We start from the raw sequence: 15,794 nt of genomic DNA on the forward strand, positions 1-15,794 counted from the left end.
TTCACCTCACTTTGCCTTTAATATTCTGGGTTGCTCTATCAGCCAAGTGTTAACTGCAGCTGGAAAACCAGCATGTTCAGTGTGTGGGTTTGCCTGTGCATGTGTGCCTGTGTGCATCCTTGCGTGCAGTCTTGCATGAGTGCATACGTATGTGTGTGTGTGTGTGTGTGTGTGTGTGTGTGTCTGAGGAGAACAGGTACAGTTCCCCGCCGCTGACCTATTTTCTCTGTCAGACGCTCCCGGGGGGGGGGGGGGGGGGGGGCAGCGTCTCCTCCTGTCTCTGTCTCTCCTGAGACGAGGGAGAAGGGGAACGAGAGGGAGGAGGAGAAGGAGTCGGATGGAGGGAACAGGGAGAGCAGATTTGCATACAGCGGTTCCTAGAGAGAGAGGGAGCGAGTGAGTGAGGAGGATCAGCCCCTCTTTTATTGTCGCTGTCAGGTTAAAACCTTGTATCTCCAAAATGTCAGCTTTTCAGGAACTAAGGAAAGCAGCCTTGTTTTTAGCTTGATGACAATGAATTTTTGAGTCTATCCAATGGGTTTTAAAAGGGTTTCATTCGCCCAAGAGGTCGGAGAATTCTCTCGACCCATAGAGGAGCATGTAATCCTTCAATTTAGCTGAAAACATGAAAATCACCATAAATTGGAGTTACAAGGTTTTCACACAACAGCAAATTCTGCCATTCAGTGGAGGCTTTTACTGAAAGTGCCATAAGTGCATATATTTTTAATATGGGCGACCCCAGTGGGAATCAAACCCCCAACCCCACATGTCCAGTATGTATGTATGCATGTGTGTGTAGGTCACTACTTTCTTCTCCCTCCTCTTTTTTTTTTTTATCTGTCTGTCACTTCCTTCCTTTGCCTCCCTCTCTTCTCTCTCTGCCCTTCAACACATCAGTCTGTTTTCTATCTCTCCTTCATCTCTTCCCCTCTTCCTCTCTCTCTCCCGTCCTCTCTCCCCTTTTCGACACACACGCCGCCGCCGTCTGCTGCCGGTTCACCCCGATTCTCTATCTCTCCTTCATCTCCTTTCCCCTCTTCTTCCTCTCTCCCTTCCCTCTCTCTCTGTCCATTAGGAAGCACTCAGGGCTGATGGCTGGGTTTAAATTGAGATATAAAGTGATTAGGCAGTGAATGCGTCTGTGATTGCTGTGCTGTTACAATGGCCCAGGATGCTTTTTTTTTTTTTCTATCAATGTGAACCCATTCAACCCCACAGCACAACAAAGGCAATTTTACTGTACAAAGAAGCCATTGGGGTTTACCAGTAACACTAAATAACCAATGTGTAAGAGGTGTACAGGGGGGATTACAGCTCTCTAAGTACAAAGTATGATGTGCATTCCCCTAGCTGAATCACCTAGTGTGTATTTAACTGATTTTTTCATGTAGTAAGTGTGCTGTGTGGCCTAAACAGCAACATTTAACATATTGTACACCCCTAAGCAAAAGATGCAAGTGCATTTTACCAGCTGTTATTCCATATTATTGCATTAGAATCAGAAGAAGAAGAAGAACTATCTGCTAAAATTGAGCTACACAGTAGATCGAGGTGATAAACAAGATTTTGAGCAATTTCTCCAGCAATTTCCAACTGTTTTTTTGCTTTTGCGATCCTTTTATTCCTACTTATTTCTTATTCCTTTTCTCATTTCCCATACGCGCTGAAAGCAATATCGCCTGCCATGCGTTGCCACAACACGTGTGTGATGTTTTCCTCTTGTCGTTTCCGCAGGAGACCTGGTGGCTCTGAAGAAGGAGAGCTTCTCCCTAAAGGAAGGCGTGAGTTACAGAGTCAAGATTCACTTCAAGGTGAGAGAAAATGTCGTGAAATAAGCGCAAAATTTAAAAGTGCAAATGCTGAGTAAAGTTTTGAGTTTTTCTTAACCATGACCAAAGCCTTTCCCTGACCGTAACCAAGTTGTTTTACTTCCCTAAATTTAACCGTTAGCCAACCTGTAGGTGAAAATGCGTAAGCTTCACATAATTCCTGTCCACAACACGTAATTTACATTTCAAATTTTGTGCACATTTCGCAAAATTTTGGAAGATCACGTTGTGACGGATGTAGTCATACAGGTAGATTAAAGGGAAACAATGACCATTTTACACATTTTACTGTAATATTATTCAGAAGGCGATGGAACATATTTGTGTATGTGGTTGCTTGGATAATATTAAAATGTGAAATGCTGGTGTTCCCCATTACAGATGAAGGGATGTATGGATGTGTACGTACGGGTGGAGTGGGGGGGATCGAGCCAGACAAGATACACTTGAGATGCACTTTAAGTTTAAGCAGGGAGGGAGGGAGGGAGGGGCGGATCGATGGATGGATGGAGGGATGGAGGGATAGGCAGGGGATCGAACAGACAGATAAGCAACTGATCAGGGAGTTAAGTGACTGAGAGAGAGAGAGAGAGAGAGAGAGAAAGAGAGAGAGAGAGATGAGCAAAGCCACACACTCTACACAACAAACCACGGTATCAAACAAGACCATTATCATATTGAATCAATCCTTTCATTTTATGCTGCCAGTAAGGATTAGCACTAGAAAGGCCAGTGGATTTTTGAAGTGGGAAATGCAAACATACTCTAATGAGCAACTTTGTAATGTAATTAGTTATTTTAAAGGCAGGTAATGAAGAAAAGTAACCAATTACTTTAAAAGGTAACTCTCTCCAACTCTATTTTTGAGGGAAAAGGCCAACAAGTTGTCAGTTGAAGTTCATAAAATTATAACTACTATTTTCTAGCATGACTTTGAAAATGTAATGTAAAATGTAATGTAACATTTGGTTTATATAGATACATACATTTGGTCTAGGAAAAGTCACGGAGACACTTTAAAAAACGAGATATTTCAAAAAAGGCCTTTCCAGTGTTAAAGGGACGATTGTGGTGAGTTCCCATCCTCCGCTTCCTCTCCCTTCTCCTCTTTTTTCATTTCTTTTTCTCACCCTCCCCCTTTCTCCCGTTCTCTCTCTCATTCTCTGGCATTTCCCAGCCTCTCTCTCTCTCTCATCTCTCTCTTCCTTGTCTCTCACTTGCATCGCCCTTTTTCTATCCCCCTTTTGCTCTCTCTCTCTCTCTCTGCCCTCTTCTTCTTTACTTGCCCCCTTCTTCTTCGTCTTCTACCCTCCTTCGCTCTCTCACACCTCCACCCCCCCCCCCTCTTCTTGGTCACAAATAAACTACTCAACACACATGTAAACACACAGCAGCTTTTCCCAAGCTGCGCTCTCATGTCCACTATAAATAGCAGCTGGACAGTTAGACGCTGAAATATAGCTGAATGGAAATAGAAGCATGACAGACAAATAAACAAGGGAGATGGAGAGGAGCCGCGGGCTAGAGTGGATGTTTGTGGAACGATTATCACTTTAGGGGACATTTCGGGGACACTTTACTGGACATTTAGGGGACACTTTAGGGGACATTTGAGGTGAAATGAGTGTGGATGTTTTTGTCCACACATTTCGGTGATGTAGCGTTCCATAGACACCCTCTTCATCAGAGATTTTGTTGCTGAATTTAAGATTTTTGAATTAGAATTTAGAGCCAAAAAGTACTTTAAGCATTTGAAAGGGAAATCTTATAGGTTCCAATATATGATACAATCCAATCAGCATCAATTTCAATTCAGAAAAGTGGAGCATTGCCCGATGACTGAAAAGATATTCAAATTTGGTTGTAATAAATAATAATAAACTTTGATTGTATAGTACCTTTCTTAACAGCATGACAAAGTGCTTCACAGAGCAAGTACAATATACAGCACTAAGACAATAAAATGACACAAAAAAGGATCAGAGAACATAATAAAAAAAGTAAAGTATAAGGAAGAGATATAAAAGAGGACATAAAATCAACAGTAAAACCAAATCATGACTTCAGGCTTTGACAAAGGCTTCTTTTTTTTTTATAAAAGAGGATTTTAAGAAGGGATTTAAAATATATTTTGATTAAACTATTACATGTAGGTCACCAAACATTCAGCTTTGAAGGAACATTGGTTTTGAATGCTCCTCTAATTTTTTTTAGACATGGCTTCCATATAAATTTCTGGCAATTTTACCTTGATCTTTGCTCTCCATTAATACAAAATTACAGGAAAATTGCCCCTCAGATACTGTTACACTGTTATGTATCATCAATCTGTGAAGTTCAATGCAGTTATTTTGTGATGAAGTTTTTTAATTACTGTAACTTTTCTGGTGAACCCATTTTCCCTCAACCTGCCTCGTCTGCTTCTACTCCAGGTAGTGGTTTCCTACATTTCCCAGAATGCCTTGTTCCATTTAGCTGTTGGTTATACATGTCGGTGGAGAGGCATAACAAAAACGATAGAAAAAGCAAGAATCCCTTATTCAAAACGAAACATGTCTTGTGGCTGCATTGAATTCTGATCTATTTTCTGCTACTGTGGGTGGAGGAATTGGTCTCTCTGCCTAGAAATATCTTAATGCGAAATCATGTTGTCTACATTTGACCAGTCATCGATGCAAATAATAAAATCGCACCACCAAACAACAAAATGGACCCAGAAATGCAAAGTACATCACCAATAACTGTTTTTTTTATAGTGTTAAAGTGCTTTATGGTGGGTTCTTCCTTTAAGGGACTAAAACAGGATTCAGTAGTAGCCATTGTTGGAGTCTCCCATCACATCTCTGTCCTTTATTAGTACAGCACTAACCACTGTAGACAATTCCCTCTATAATGCAGTGGAGCTGTAACAAAGAAAGAAAGAAAACAGCCGGTTAACAGATCATTCCTTGCATCTTCTGTGATCAAAGTTTAGATTTTTTTCAAACGAAACCTTGCCGAATGTTCCTCCATTGAATTCCTAGAGGATTAGGCTAGTGGAGAACTTGGGGGAGTTTTGCTAAAGGAAGGGAGGATTTGATCAGAAATAAAGTGATCATCTAATCTGACTTATAATAAAAAAATATAGAGGAAATTGGGGCCACTTGCTTATTTAATAAAGGCAGAATTTTTGTTAGAATGAAGGTATTGTGTGTGTTTGTAGGAAAGGAGGTCAGTGTGAGTGTGTGTATGTGTTTGCTGGCATCGGTATAGAATAGGAGGGCAGCACTCGAGGGGCTTGGCCCTGAAGGGAAAGGGAGATGTGCTGAGAATGACCAAACAGCTCCAAGAGCGGCTGACTCAGCTCTGCTGTGAGGCCCCCTGCTGGAGGAACGGCGTCACTGCCGTTTGCTCACACACAAGCGGGTGGGAATGGGAACGGGTGGGATGCAACTTCACCCACAACAGTATAAGCAAACTAATCACTGTGTGCGCTAGGGGTTTGACTGATATGGGCTTTTTGAAGGCCGAGAGCCATTTATATCTTTATATGTTTCCATTTCCAATGCCAAAAAATTACAAGTATTCAGTGTTTCTCCCCAGAATTGTATTGTCATGGTGGAAAAAAACTCTGGGCCATCATGTGACACTAAAACTCTCCATTGAAACCCAGAATAATGATATCCTTTTAGCTCTGGGATTGATTACTACCTTGAACTGAAAATAATATTCAGGACCCAGGAGAAACGGTTGGGGTCAGGACTCAATAGAAGGCTGGGAGGCATGCATGTGACTCTAAAGACAGAGGTCTAAACCATGACATGGTCTCTATGCATGTTCAAATGTCATGTGAAATGTGTGTGTCTGCAGGTGAACAGAGACATCGTCGCTGGTCTGAGGTACTTTCATCTGACCATCAGGAAAGGACTGAAAGGTGAGTTCATTGTTGCAAAGTACATCCTTATATGTACATCTGCAGTACCGCCCTTTCCAGCGTATAACTGAGTGTCTTTTGTATTTTGTGCTGTATTGCAGGCTATGTATTTTTCATTGTGGGCAGCTACTGTACAATCTGCAGTTTCTCTAGAACTGAAATCAGGCTCTCACGCATACAACTTAGTATCTTGGTGTTTAGTATCTTGACAAGACAAGGTACATGGTTAACATTTATGACCTACAGTTTCCCCACATACACTTAAAAACAAGCTATCCTGCGTGCAAGTGAGCATCCATTTTGTGTCTTTTCCCACTGGACAAGATAATGTACATTGTTGGAAGTTACATTAATACAAATGAACGTCCATTTTGTTGTGTGTGTTGAGGTCAGAAATTCCCAGCTGTTAGCAAAGAAACATGGATGCGAGCACCAAATTCTGCTCCCAATGCTAACAGCTAGTGTGTAATATTTGGCAGCGTTAGCAAGCTAGTTAGCATAGCATGTTATCAACTGTAGGTGCAACTTTACATTTCAAAGTTATATTTTTTAACTATTTACCACACAGATGTTTTGATAGATTTAAAGGAATAGTTCACCCAAAAACGAAAATTCTGTCGTTATCTATGCCAGTTGAAACACGGATGATGTTTGTTAGTCCATAAAACACACAGGTTGCCAGGGAGTCATTCCTATGTTCCCAGAATCCTATGTTCCCAGGGTCCTATGTTCCCAGGGTCCTATGTTCCCCAGCTCTATATAGCACATAATGGGAACATGGAAAAGATCTGTATTCGCTTAATACCATAGGTGTCATTTACACTGGGGACGCTGGGGACATGTCCCCACCACTTTTAGAAATGGCCGATTTTGTCCCCATCACTTTTTAAAAGCATAATTTGTTAAAAATCTTCTGAAAAATAGCTTGCGCCAAGAAATGTTAACTAACAAATGAGAACGCTCTGAGAGGTTTATTTGCACACTAAGAAAACATTGCAATGCAATGTAAATATAGAAGAAACAAATGCGCATTGTCCAAAAAAAGAAAAATGTTCTCACCGTAATTATCTACTCTGACCTCATACCGATCCCCCCATTACATTGCCTAAAATCGCATATGTTGAAGACCGTTTAAAAAATGTTTTTTCATCTGAGCCCTTATGTCCCCACCACTTTTCAACACAAAGTGACGCCCTTGCTTAATACGGTTAGTTAGGGTTAGGGTTAGGGTTAAACATAGGACCCTGGGAACATAGGACCCTGGGAGAGCACATATGTAGAAATGGGGAACATAGGACCCTGGGAACATAGGACCCTTTGTCATGTTCCCATTACATGCCATATAAATCTGGGGAACATAGGACCCTGGGAACATAGGACCATGGGAACATAGATACGCTCCCGGTTGCCAGCACAACTCTGTAGCAGCCTTCTCCAAAACAACTGAAGTCAGTGGGGACCGATTTTTTGAGTTCCAAAAAGAGCAAAAAATGACCATAAATTTACTCCATACAGCTCATGCAGCATCATCCAACTGTTCTGAAGCCAAATGATCGCACAGTGAGTGGGAAAGACCAATAGTTACACCATTATTTAGTGCAAATCTTCACTACAGCCGTTGTTTTCGAAAACGTTCACAAGTGCACGCACCCAGAACTTGTGCGTTCATGTGAATTTTCCCCACTTCCCTGCGTGGAATTCCGACTTGGATTGCCATTCCATTGTACCTTTCCTAGTAGAACGCTGGAATTTGGTTGACAGTTATGATCTCCAGTTTCCAGCATCCATTTTACGTCTTTTTGACCAGACAAGACAGTGTACGTGGTTGACGGTTTAGAGTGATTTCCAGTGTTACCATGCATGCAACTGAGCGTCCATTTTGTGTCTTCCCCGCAGTGGACAGGGCAGTGCACATGGTGGGCAGCTACGGCCCGCGGGAGGAGGAGTACGAGTATATGACCCCTGTCGAAGAGGCGCCCAAAGGCCTGATCGTCCGCGGCACCTACCACATCAAGTCCCGCTTCACCGACGACGACAAGGTGGAGCACTTGAGCTGGGAGTGGAACCTCAACATCAAGAAGGACTGGAACGACTAGAGAGAGAAAGAGAGAGAGGGATGACACTGCTCTCTTCCCCTCTCCCATCCCTCCCTCTTTTTCACCCCCTCTCTATCCATCCTCCTCTTCCCCTCATCTACCTTTGTTCCAGCTCCTCCTGTTAGAGGAACCTCACTATCTAAGAAGGATTGGGGACAAATTGAAGGAGAGGGACGGGACGCAACTTGTCTCTCTCCTCCTCCCTTGTCCTCCTTTTCCCATCTTTTCCTTCCTGTTTCACTTAAACCCATGAGTCCCGGGAAGGGAAACTCACTAGCAAGAGCAACTGGGACTTCTAGAGAAGGGAACGCCTCTCTTATCCCTGCAATGCATTCTTCTACTCTTATATCCTTCTATCCTATATTCCAACCATCTTGGGATGACGACATCAAGAAGCTTTGGGATGAGCAGAATCGTAACTTCGCCCTCGTCCCTCTCTCTCTCTCTCTCCTCTTCCCTCTTTCCCTCTCCCTTTCTCCCTCCCTTCCTCCTCATCCTCCCCCTCATTTATCCTTACCTACACGACAGCAGCAAATGGTCAGCCACGGCAGGTATTGATACAGGAAGTTAGTTGAGGCACAGTTCTACAGGGAGAGATGAATTAGAACTAGAGCTAAATAAAGCATCCAATGACTTGTGTTTACAATTCTGGTTAAGTAAACTACACAGCACAGTGGCATGGACAGTGGCACAGGTCAACATGCCATGTGAACAGAGGTGGGGACTCGAGTCACATGATTTGGACTCGAGTCAGACTCGAGTCACAGTTTGAATTGCTTGAGACTTGACTTGATACATGAAGAGAAGACTTGAGACTCGACTTGACTTGTACTTTGATGACTTGAAAAGGTTTCTAAAGTCTTGACAAAAGATCTTGCGTTTGTGTAAATGACATACTACATTTCGACTTGAGACTTGACATTAATGACATGGACTTGACTTGGACTTGACTTGGTAATCCACATTTAGACTTGAGACTTGACATGAATGACATGGACTTGACTTGGACTTGATTTGGTAATCCACATTTAGACTTGAGACTTGACATGAATGACATGGACTTGATTTGGATTTGACTTGGTAATCCACATTTAGACTTGAGACTTGACATGAATGATATGGACTTGACTTGGTAATCTATATTTAGACTTCAGACTTGACATTAATGACATGGACTTGACTTGGACTTGACTTGGTAATCTACATTTTGACTTGGGACTTGATATTAATGACATGGACTTGACTTGAGACTTGTGCCTCAAGACTTGAGACTGACTTGGGACTCGAGCAAAGTTGACTTGGTCGCACCTCTGCATGAGAAGTATAAGAACCATAAAGCCATGATATGACATCACTCAGTGTGCTGGATGGAAATGCAACTGTGCGTAGTACGCTTACAAGCATCTAATATCTGGAGAACATGCATTCCCAAGCAAAGAGATGAGTGGAAATGCGTAAACACAGGGTGTGTCTGTACTCGCTCAGAACATTGAGCAAGTTTAATACCAGTAAAATCGATCCGATGTGGAATACATCACACTTGACTTGTTGAAGCTTCATTTGTATCAAGATGAATGTCTAATCCCAGTGAGATTTACAGTCTATAGTCCCACCGCATACAGTTGGTAGTAGGCAGTGACAGTCTGAATGGGATTGTCCTGAGGAATGTCACTGCTTCAGTATTCCTTAGTGGACAAAATATTAGGAATGTCCTCCTGATATAGAGTCGACCGCCTTTTGCACAGTCCATTCACAATCGATCCACAATTGATTGTCTCAAGACTTAAAACTTCTTCCACATTTAGAATTCAGTCTATTTCCTGGGAAGGACAGGTATTGCTAATATTTTGTGCAGAATTTGTAAGGGTCAGAGCAGAGGAGATGACTCTATGACAGTATAAAATGTGAAGTTTCGAACTAGAATATGTAAGAAGATAAAAGAAAAATACATTTGGTGTTAGATAAACAGATATTTTCTTTGCTTTCACTTCCATCCCAAGACCTTCCCCTCCTTCTGTCCCTTCTTTCCGCGTGGTTTTAAGGCCAGATGTCAAAGAACATAAGGTTCGACATATCGGATACATGTATCTAATATATGTATTTTCTTTGAGTTACTCCCCTCTTCACGGTTGTATATCATAACTACTATCTACAGCTTTCAGAGTATCAATCATGTAATCTCTTCTGCAATTGATAGGGTATGGATTGATTGGGCTTTTGATGGATTATGTGTTCCGTTAGGGAAGAGGTTAAGAAATTTTGACAAAAGATGGATCAGATTTTTTTTCTAATACTTTCATATAATCATAGTTTGTAATGATTTATTGTGAAATTTTGTCCAAATCCCATAGCCTTTGATTAAATTCTACTGTTTAACCACAGTAAACAAACAACAGAAAAATAGAATATTTTCTCCTCATTACGCACATACACAAAAACGTTTGAGAATACATTATTAATTCAGGATGTAAAAGAATGTTTTGGAGTGTTTCAACTCATTTTAGTAGCAAAATGAATCCCAAGCCACTACTAAAATCATCCAAAGTATTGCCTTTTCATACCGTGCTTATGCAGGGATGAAAAGATACACAATTCATAAAAACCTTTTCTCACAAAGACTTGGTGATGACTTCATCCAACATGGCACACTTTATAAGTTCTGGCAAAGACATGGTCATTTTCAAGGCACCGATTTCCTTTGAGTCTTTGGAAACGCAGACCAATGAAAGACTGTGAGACGGTGTGTATTATAGAAAGAGGTGCATGTACATTCTTTAGGATTTGATACTGTTCTCTCATTGAAAATGAAATTTACTCCCCCTTTCTAAACCTCTCTAGTACACCAAGGACAGGAGATGTGAATCCAATTCTACATTCAACCTTTTTAGCGAAATATCGTACGACGGTAGCTGGAAGACGCCTGTCAGAAAAGTATATAAAGTGATCTGTCCAATCCAAATTAAAAAAGAAAATGTCCTTATTATTGTGTAAAGTCTTTGAATATGATATTGTCATTGTTGCTGAACATGATATTGAACATTGAAATGCCATTCAAAAAATGGTTGTGATCTAAGAATAACTGTAAATGTTAGCTTGTTGGGTGTTGCATGGTATATCAAGATTCTCTCTTCCTTTTTTACGACTTTATTGTAAAATTTACTGTGATGTAAAAAAAAAAAAAAAAAAGGAAAAAAGAAACCGACACAATATACAGATGTAGATGGTTGCCAGGATACTGCAGATATTTACAGGGATATTTTTAAAGGCACAGTTTGCTGGAAATAAGTACAGCTATCTGTGTCTGGGTAATCACAAGCCCCCAGCCTGTAATGAGGAAGTGCTGCATCTGAAAATATTTGTGTCAAATCTAGTCGAGCATCCTGTATCTTTTAATAAAGGTTATTCAAACAAACAGTAAGGTCTTGGCTGTGAAATCATTTTTACTGCACTTATGAATCAAAGTAAGAATGCTTGCTATGAGCCATAAATATGCAATATATGCAAAAATAAAGCTTTCATTCAAACACTGCTGCACATTTTCTCTATGTAACAAATCTCTCATCATAAAGTCAGCTAAGGAAATGACAATTCATAGTTGATTTATACAGCAGGTAAAAAAAACCCCATGCATTATTGTCTAATCCTGTCCATTATGTATCCACCTACAACTAATAATAATAATGATAATAATTATCTATTATCTATTATCTATTATATTAAAAAGAGACACAGAAATCAGGTATGAATGTTGTCTACCAAAATCTACATAATGACAGAGACACTGGGATACTATTATCAAATTGAAACTAGCCTATATCGAAACAGAAGATTACTTAATTTTTTTTTTACTGTGTAAGTGTGTAGCAGGGTGTTGCTGGGAAAGAGCACTTCAGAAAACCTCCACTGGACAAATACATGTTTAGAATGATATGTCCCACCAAAGGGGGGACTATGGATCGGTCTCCGTCCGTTAGTTAGTGTGTTAGTTTGTTAGTCACACTGTAATGTTGACTTTGTGCCAGTAGGGGGCGGCATTGACAATGAATGGGGACTCAGTGGTAAAGCAGGTCATACAATTAAAGTCATCATACAATGTGGGGGACAATGAATGGGGACTCAGTGGTAAAGCGATACAGTTAAAGTTATCATAGGTAACATAATAGTCTACACACGCTACACACTTGGAGACATCAGACTGGGTTGATGTGTTGAAGTGAGAGTCAATGGAGAATTTTTGGGCAAACCTCTAACCACAAGACACTGTAGTTATTGTACAGTTGTTGGACTGTTGTTCTGTTATTGCATCATCACTGCACTACCACTGTGCCTCAGTGTTGACTACTTATATCATATTACCACTTACCTACTGTGCAATACCATATATCACTTCGAACTATCATTTAGAATTTATATTATTCATAACACTCACGCTCCTGGTATTGTATGTTATATTGTATATTGTATTATAAATTGTATTGTAGTGTACATTGTGTAATGTACGAATTGTATTTATTGAGTATTGTAGTTCTTATATTTTGTACTGTATTGAGTAAAAACAGGACAATTACAGTTACTACATTTCAAGATAGAACTTGTAAGCCTAATTCTGAGGAGAGTAGGCAACAGAAATATATGGTCAATCTGTCCTTTCATTGTCCCATATGAAAATGCTTATACAATTTACACTCAGCAATCACTGACTGACCCAAGGGTGGAAATACATCACTGGTGGGGACAACATGTTTACTATTTGCTTGTTATTTTATATTCTATAAATAAGACAAAATTAAGTGTTCATATTTGGTCTTTAAGGGGAAGAGTTTGCAGCTTTATGTTATTTTATTTTATCCAATCACAATTTTGTGATTAACAACTTCATGTTTATTTCAGAGTTGAAAGTTAGAAGCATGTCCTCAGTTCACCACAGGTGGGCAGTGTTGCCTGAGTGTGTACACTGGGCAAAAGAATCCCTCAAAGTTAAATTTCAAAAGACTCCTGTATGTTGAATGCAGCAATTCATTCTTTGTAATTTTTTTTGGCATAAATTGTCAAATATGTGTATGGTAGTAGATAGAATGAACTAAAAAGACAAGTGTGACTTTAAACTCAGTGTTTGCGGATGAAACTCTTCCCGAACTCCCTGCACCCCAACAGAACGACCCTCCAGTCCATTAAGAAAAAACATTTGGCCTTTTGCCTGTACAAGCAGAAGAAAAGAATGCAAATCAGCAGTAAACATGTGCAACTCTCAGAGGATTTGATCTGCTCTCCTGTCCAAAATGGTCTTAGTTTTTCCTGTTAAACTTTTAAAAGGTGTGAAAAATACATGTTTCCACCCCCGTCCACTATCTTTTTACAGTACATGTGTCATGTATTCATTGTACTGCATGCAATAAAAAGAAATTTGCAATATTATTAGCCTACCTGTACTTCAGGCCATCTCTGCATCCACCTTATTATTTTGTTTGTTGTTTTCATGTTCTGTCCTCAGACCGTCATGATCAAAAAGATCTGATTAAATTGTTTTTGTTTTTGTACTTATTGTGTACTTATTCCCTTTTGACAGTCAATACCAGCAGGAATAATTCATTTCAATTTGTGGCATAACGCTATACATTTTGGAAAATATTTTGTGACCTGAAACTCCTCAATCATTCAGAAACCCATAAGATTCTATCCTCAAAACCTTTTTAATAACTTTTTAATATCAGCCTTTAGTTTGTTTGACTTTCATACCAGCAATCATTTTGTAAGTGTTGTTTTTTTCAAACAGTGGATATCTCACTTTGGAATGAAACCATTTAAATATGGTGAAAACAGCTGTTGGAAGAAAGGTTAATATGAACAGAGTACACATGAAAGGAAAATTCCATCACTTAAATCAAACATGCACTCATTTCAACTCTCTTTATCATGTATTTATGCCATCTGTTGTCTTCTCATTCCTACTGCTAACACCACAGTTAAAAATAGCAACTACTGTGTGTCATTATACTTTGTTGGCTGTAGTGTAGTGGTGACGGTGACCAGGTTAAAAAAACATTTAACTGATAGATTCATTTGACATTTAAAAATACAACTCATTAAATCATCTATAGTGTTAGTTTTTTTATTGATTACATTACACATATTAGATTTTATTATTCAGCAAAAAAATTCAGTAATAATCCCAACTAACTACCTGTCCCTCTCACCTCAGCTCCCATCCTATAGAGGGCTTTCAGGTGACCTAACACTCTCTGGCGGCCATATTGGAGGTCATCAGCTCTTGGGCCGCTGTAGCTGTGAACAGCTGGTTGTGTTTCTAAACTAATGCTGCGTTCCATTTACCTCGGAAGTCGGAAGTCGGAGCTGGGAGTTGACCGCGTTCCAGTACAAGTCGGAACCAATTTGTTTTTTTTATTTCACGGGGTGGGGCAAGTGGGGTTTGCTCTAGCCAGGTTAGCCATTGTTAGCAATACCAGTTGATAACAACGCATTACACGGTATTTTGCGCATACAAACACCGTAGCAACATGTCCACAGATAGAAGGTGGACAGTACAGTGTGTACGACTGATTTTATGAGACACAAATAAGACAGAAGTGCTAATAAACAGTATATTACTACAGTTTGAGGCGCAGAGCAGCCATCTTGGATTTTGAGGTCGGGGTTGGTGAGGTTCTTCCGACTTTCTGAGTCGGAAATCCGACTTCAGTGGGCGTTCCAGTTGAAATTTCCGACTGGGAACACGGAAATTCCGACTTCCCAGTTCAAATGGAACACACCATTACAACTTGTATCTCAACACAATTCAACATGATAAGCCTAATTTCTGTGCTGTTTTTATTTCGCCACTGACTCATTTTGTGCTTAGATAATATCAGTTTATTCGCTAGATAACCATAGCATCTGATTAGCTAAATATCACTGTCCTAACACATCTGCTTTACACACTAGCTAACGTATCTAGTAGAAGCTAGCATTAGTAGTGGCTAGTAAACATACAGTATGTTAACATTAGCATCACTTGCTTTGCTAAACAAAAAACAGCTGTTTTTTCAGGATGTGCTGACGCTTTTCAAGCTACAACTCACAGTGTTTTGGAGTAGAGACTAGGGCTAAAGTCAAGACATGAATAAGTACATGAACCACACATGTCCCTGGATTTGCTCCCAAAATCTGGTGTGGCTGTAGGCCCGTTTAGTAGTCTCATGAGGTAGATTTGTTCCCAAATTAATTAAACTGTAACAAACTCCTGTTTTAGCCAGTCTCTACTTCAAAGCACTAGAAGTTGCAGCTTGAGAAGAGTCAGTTCAGATAATCTAAACAAACAGTTGGTTTTTGGCTTTGGTAGTTAGCCAGCCAGCAGGCAAATTCAGCAAAGCAACTGGTGTTCACGTTAATATGTAACTACTAGCCAATACTAACAATAGCTTTTACGAGATACGTTAGTTAGTGTGCAAATCAGATGTGTTTATATCAAGACAGAGATGTTAGTAGACCATACTATGGTAACAAACTGACATTAAACACAAAATCGATCAGATGCGTCAGTGGTGAAATGATCAATTCCCAGTCAAAACAGCACAGAAATTAACCATGTGTATTCAGTTCTGTTGAGACGGCCAAGTCGTACATATAGAAATCAAAGCAATCTTCACAGCCATTGTTGTCCAAGAGCTGAGGACCTCCACTATGGCCGCCAGAAGATGTGTTACATCACCTGAAAACGCTGTATCCCATCCTCACTCCACCTCACCTCACCTCCCATCATGCCCACTCCTCACTTCACCTCAGACCACCTCGTTTTGTCCCCCCCCACCACCTCTCCTCTCCTCTCCTCCCCTTCACTCCTCCCCATCCAGCTCCAGTCACATGCTCTGACAGGTAAATAAAAGGTCTTCTGGTGGAGCCCACTGGGATTCACACAGCCAAGCCTCTGTGCTCTCTTGACAAAAGGCCTTCCCTTCC

General features: G+C 40.3%; 1 protein-coding gene across 1 annotated transcript; it reads left to right on the plus strand.

The window, feature by feature from the left end:
- Positions 1-414: 414 nt before the first annotated feature.
- arhgdig (Rho GDP dissociation inhibitor (GDI) gamma) lies at positions 415-11,048 on the plus strand (the record flags this gene model as incomplete). The annotated part of the gene is made up of 4 exons (XM_071534776.1): positions 415-438; positions 1,738-1,814; positions 5,682-5,745; positions 7,642-11,048. Coding segments are annotated over 4 exons (365 nt in total), but the record flags the coding sequence as incomplete, so codon positions are not given.
- Positions 11,049-15,794: the final 4,746 nt, after the last annotated feature.

Source organism: Centroberyx affinis, unplaced genomic scaffold (genome assembly GCF_046629955.1).
Source record: "Centroberyx affinis isolate AG114_WGS23_722 - 3 ecotype Tasmania unplaced genomic scaffold, CSIRO-AGI_Caff_v1 ptg002622l_1, whole genome shotgun sequence".
Classification (NCBI taxonomy): domain Eukaryota; kingdom Metazoa; phylum Chordata; class Actinopteri; order Beryciformes; family Berycidae; genus Centroberyx; species Centroberyx affinis.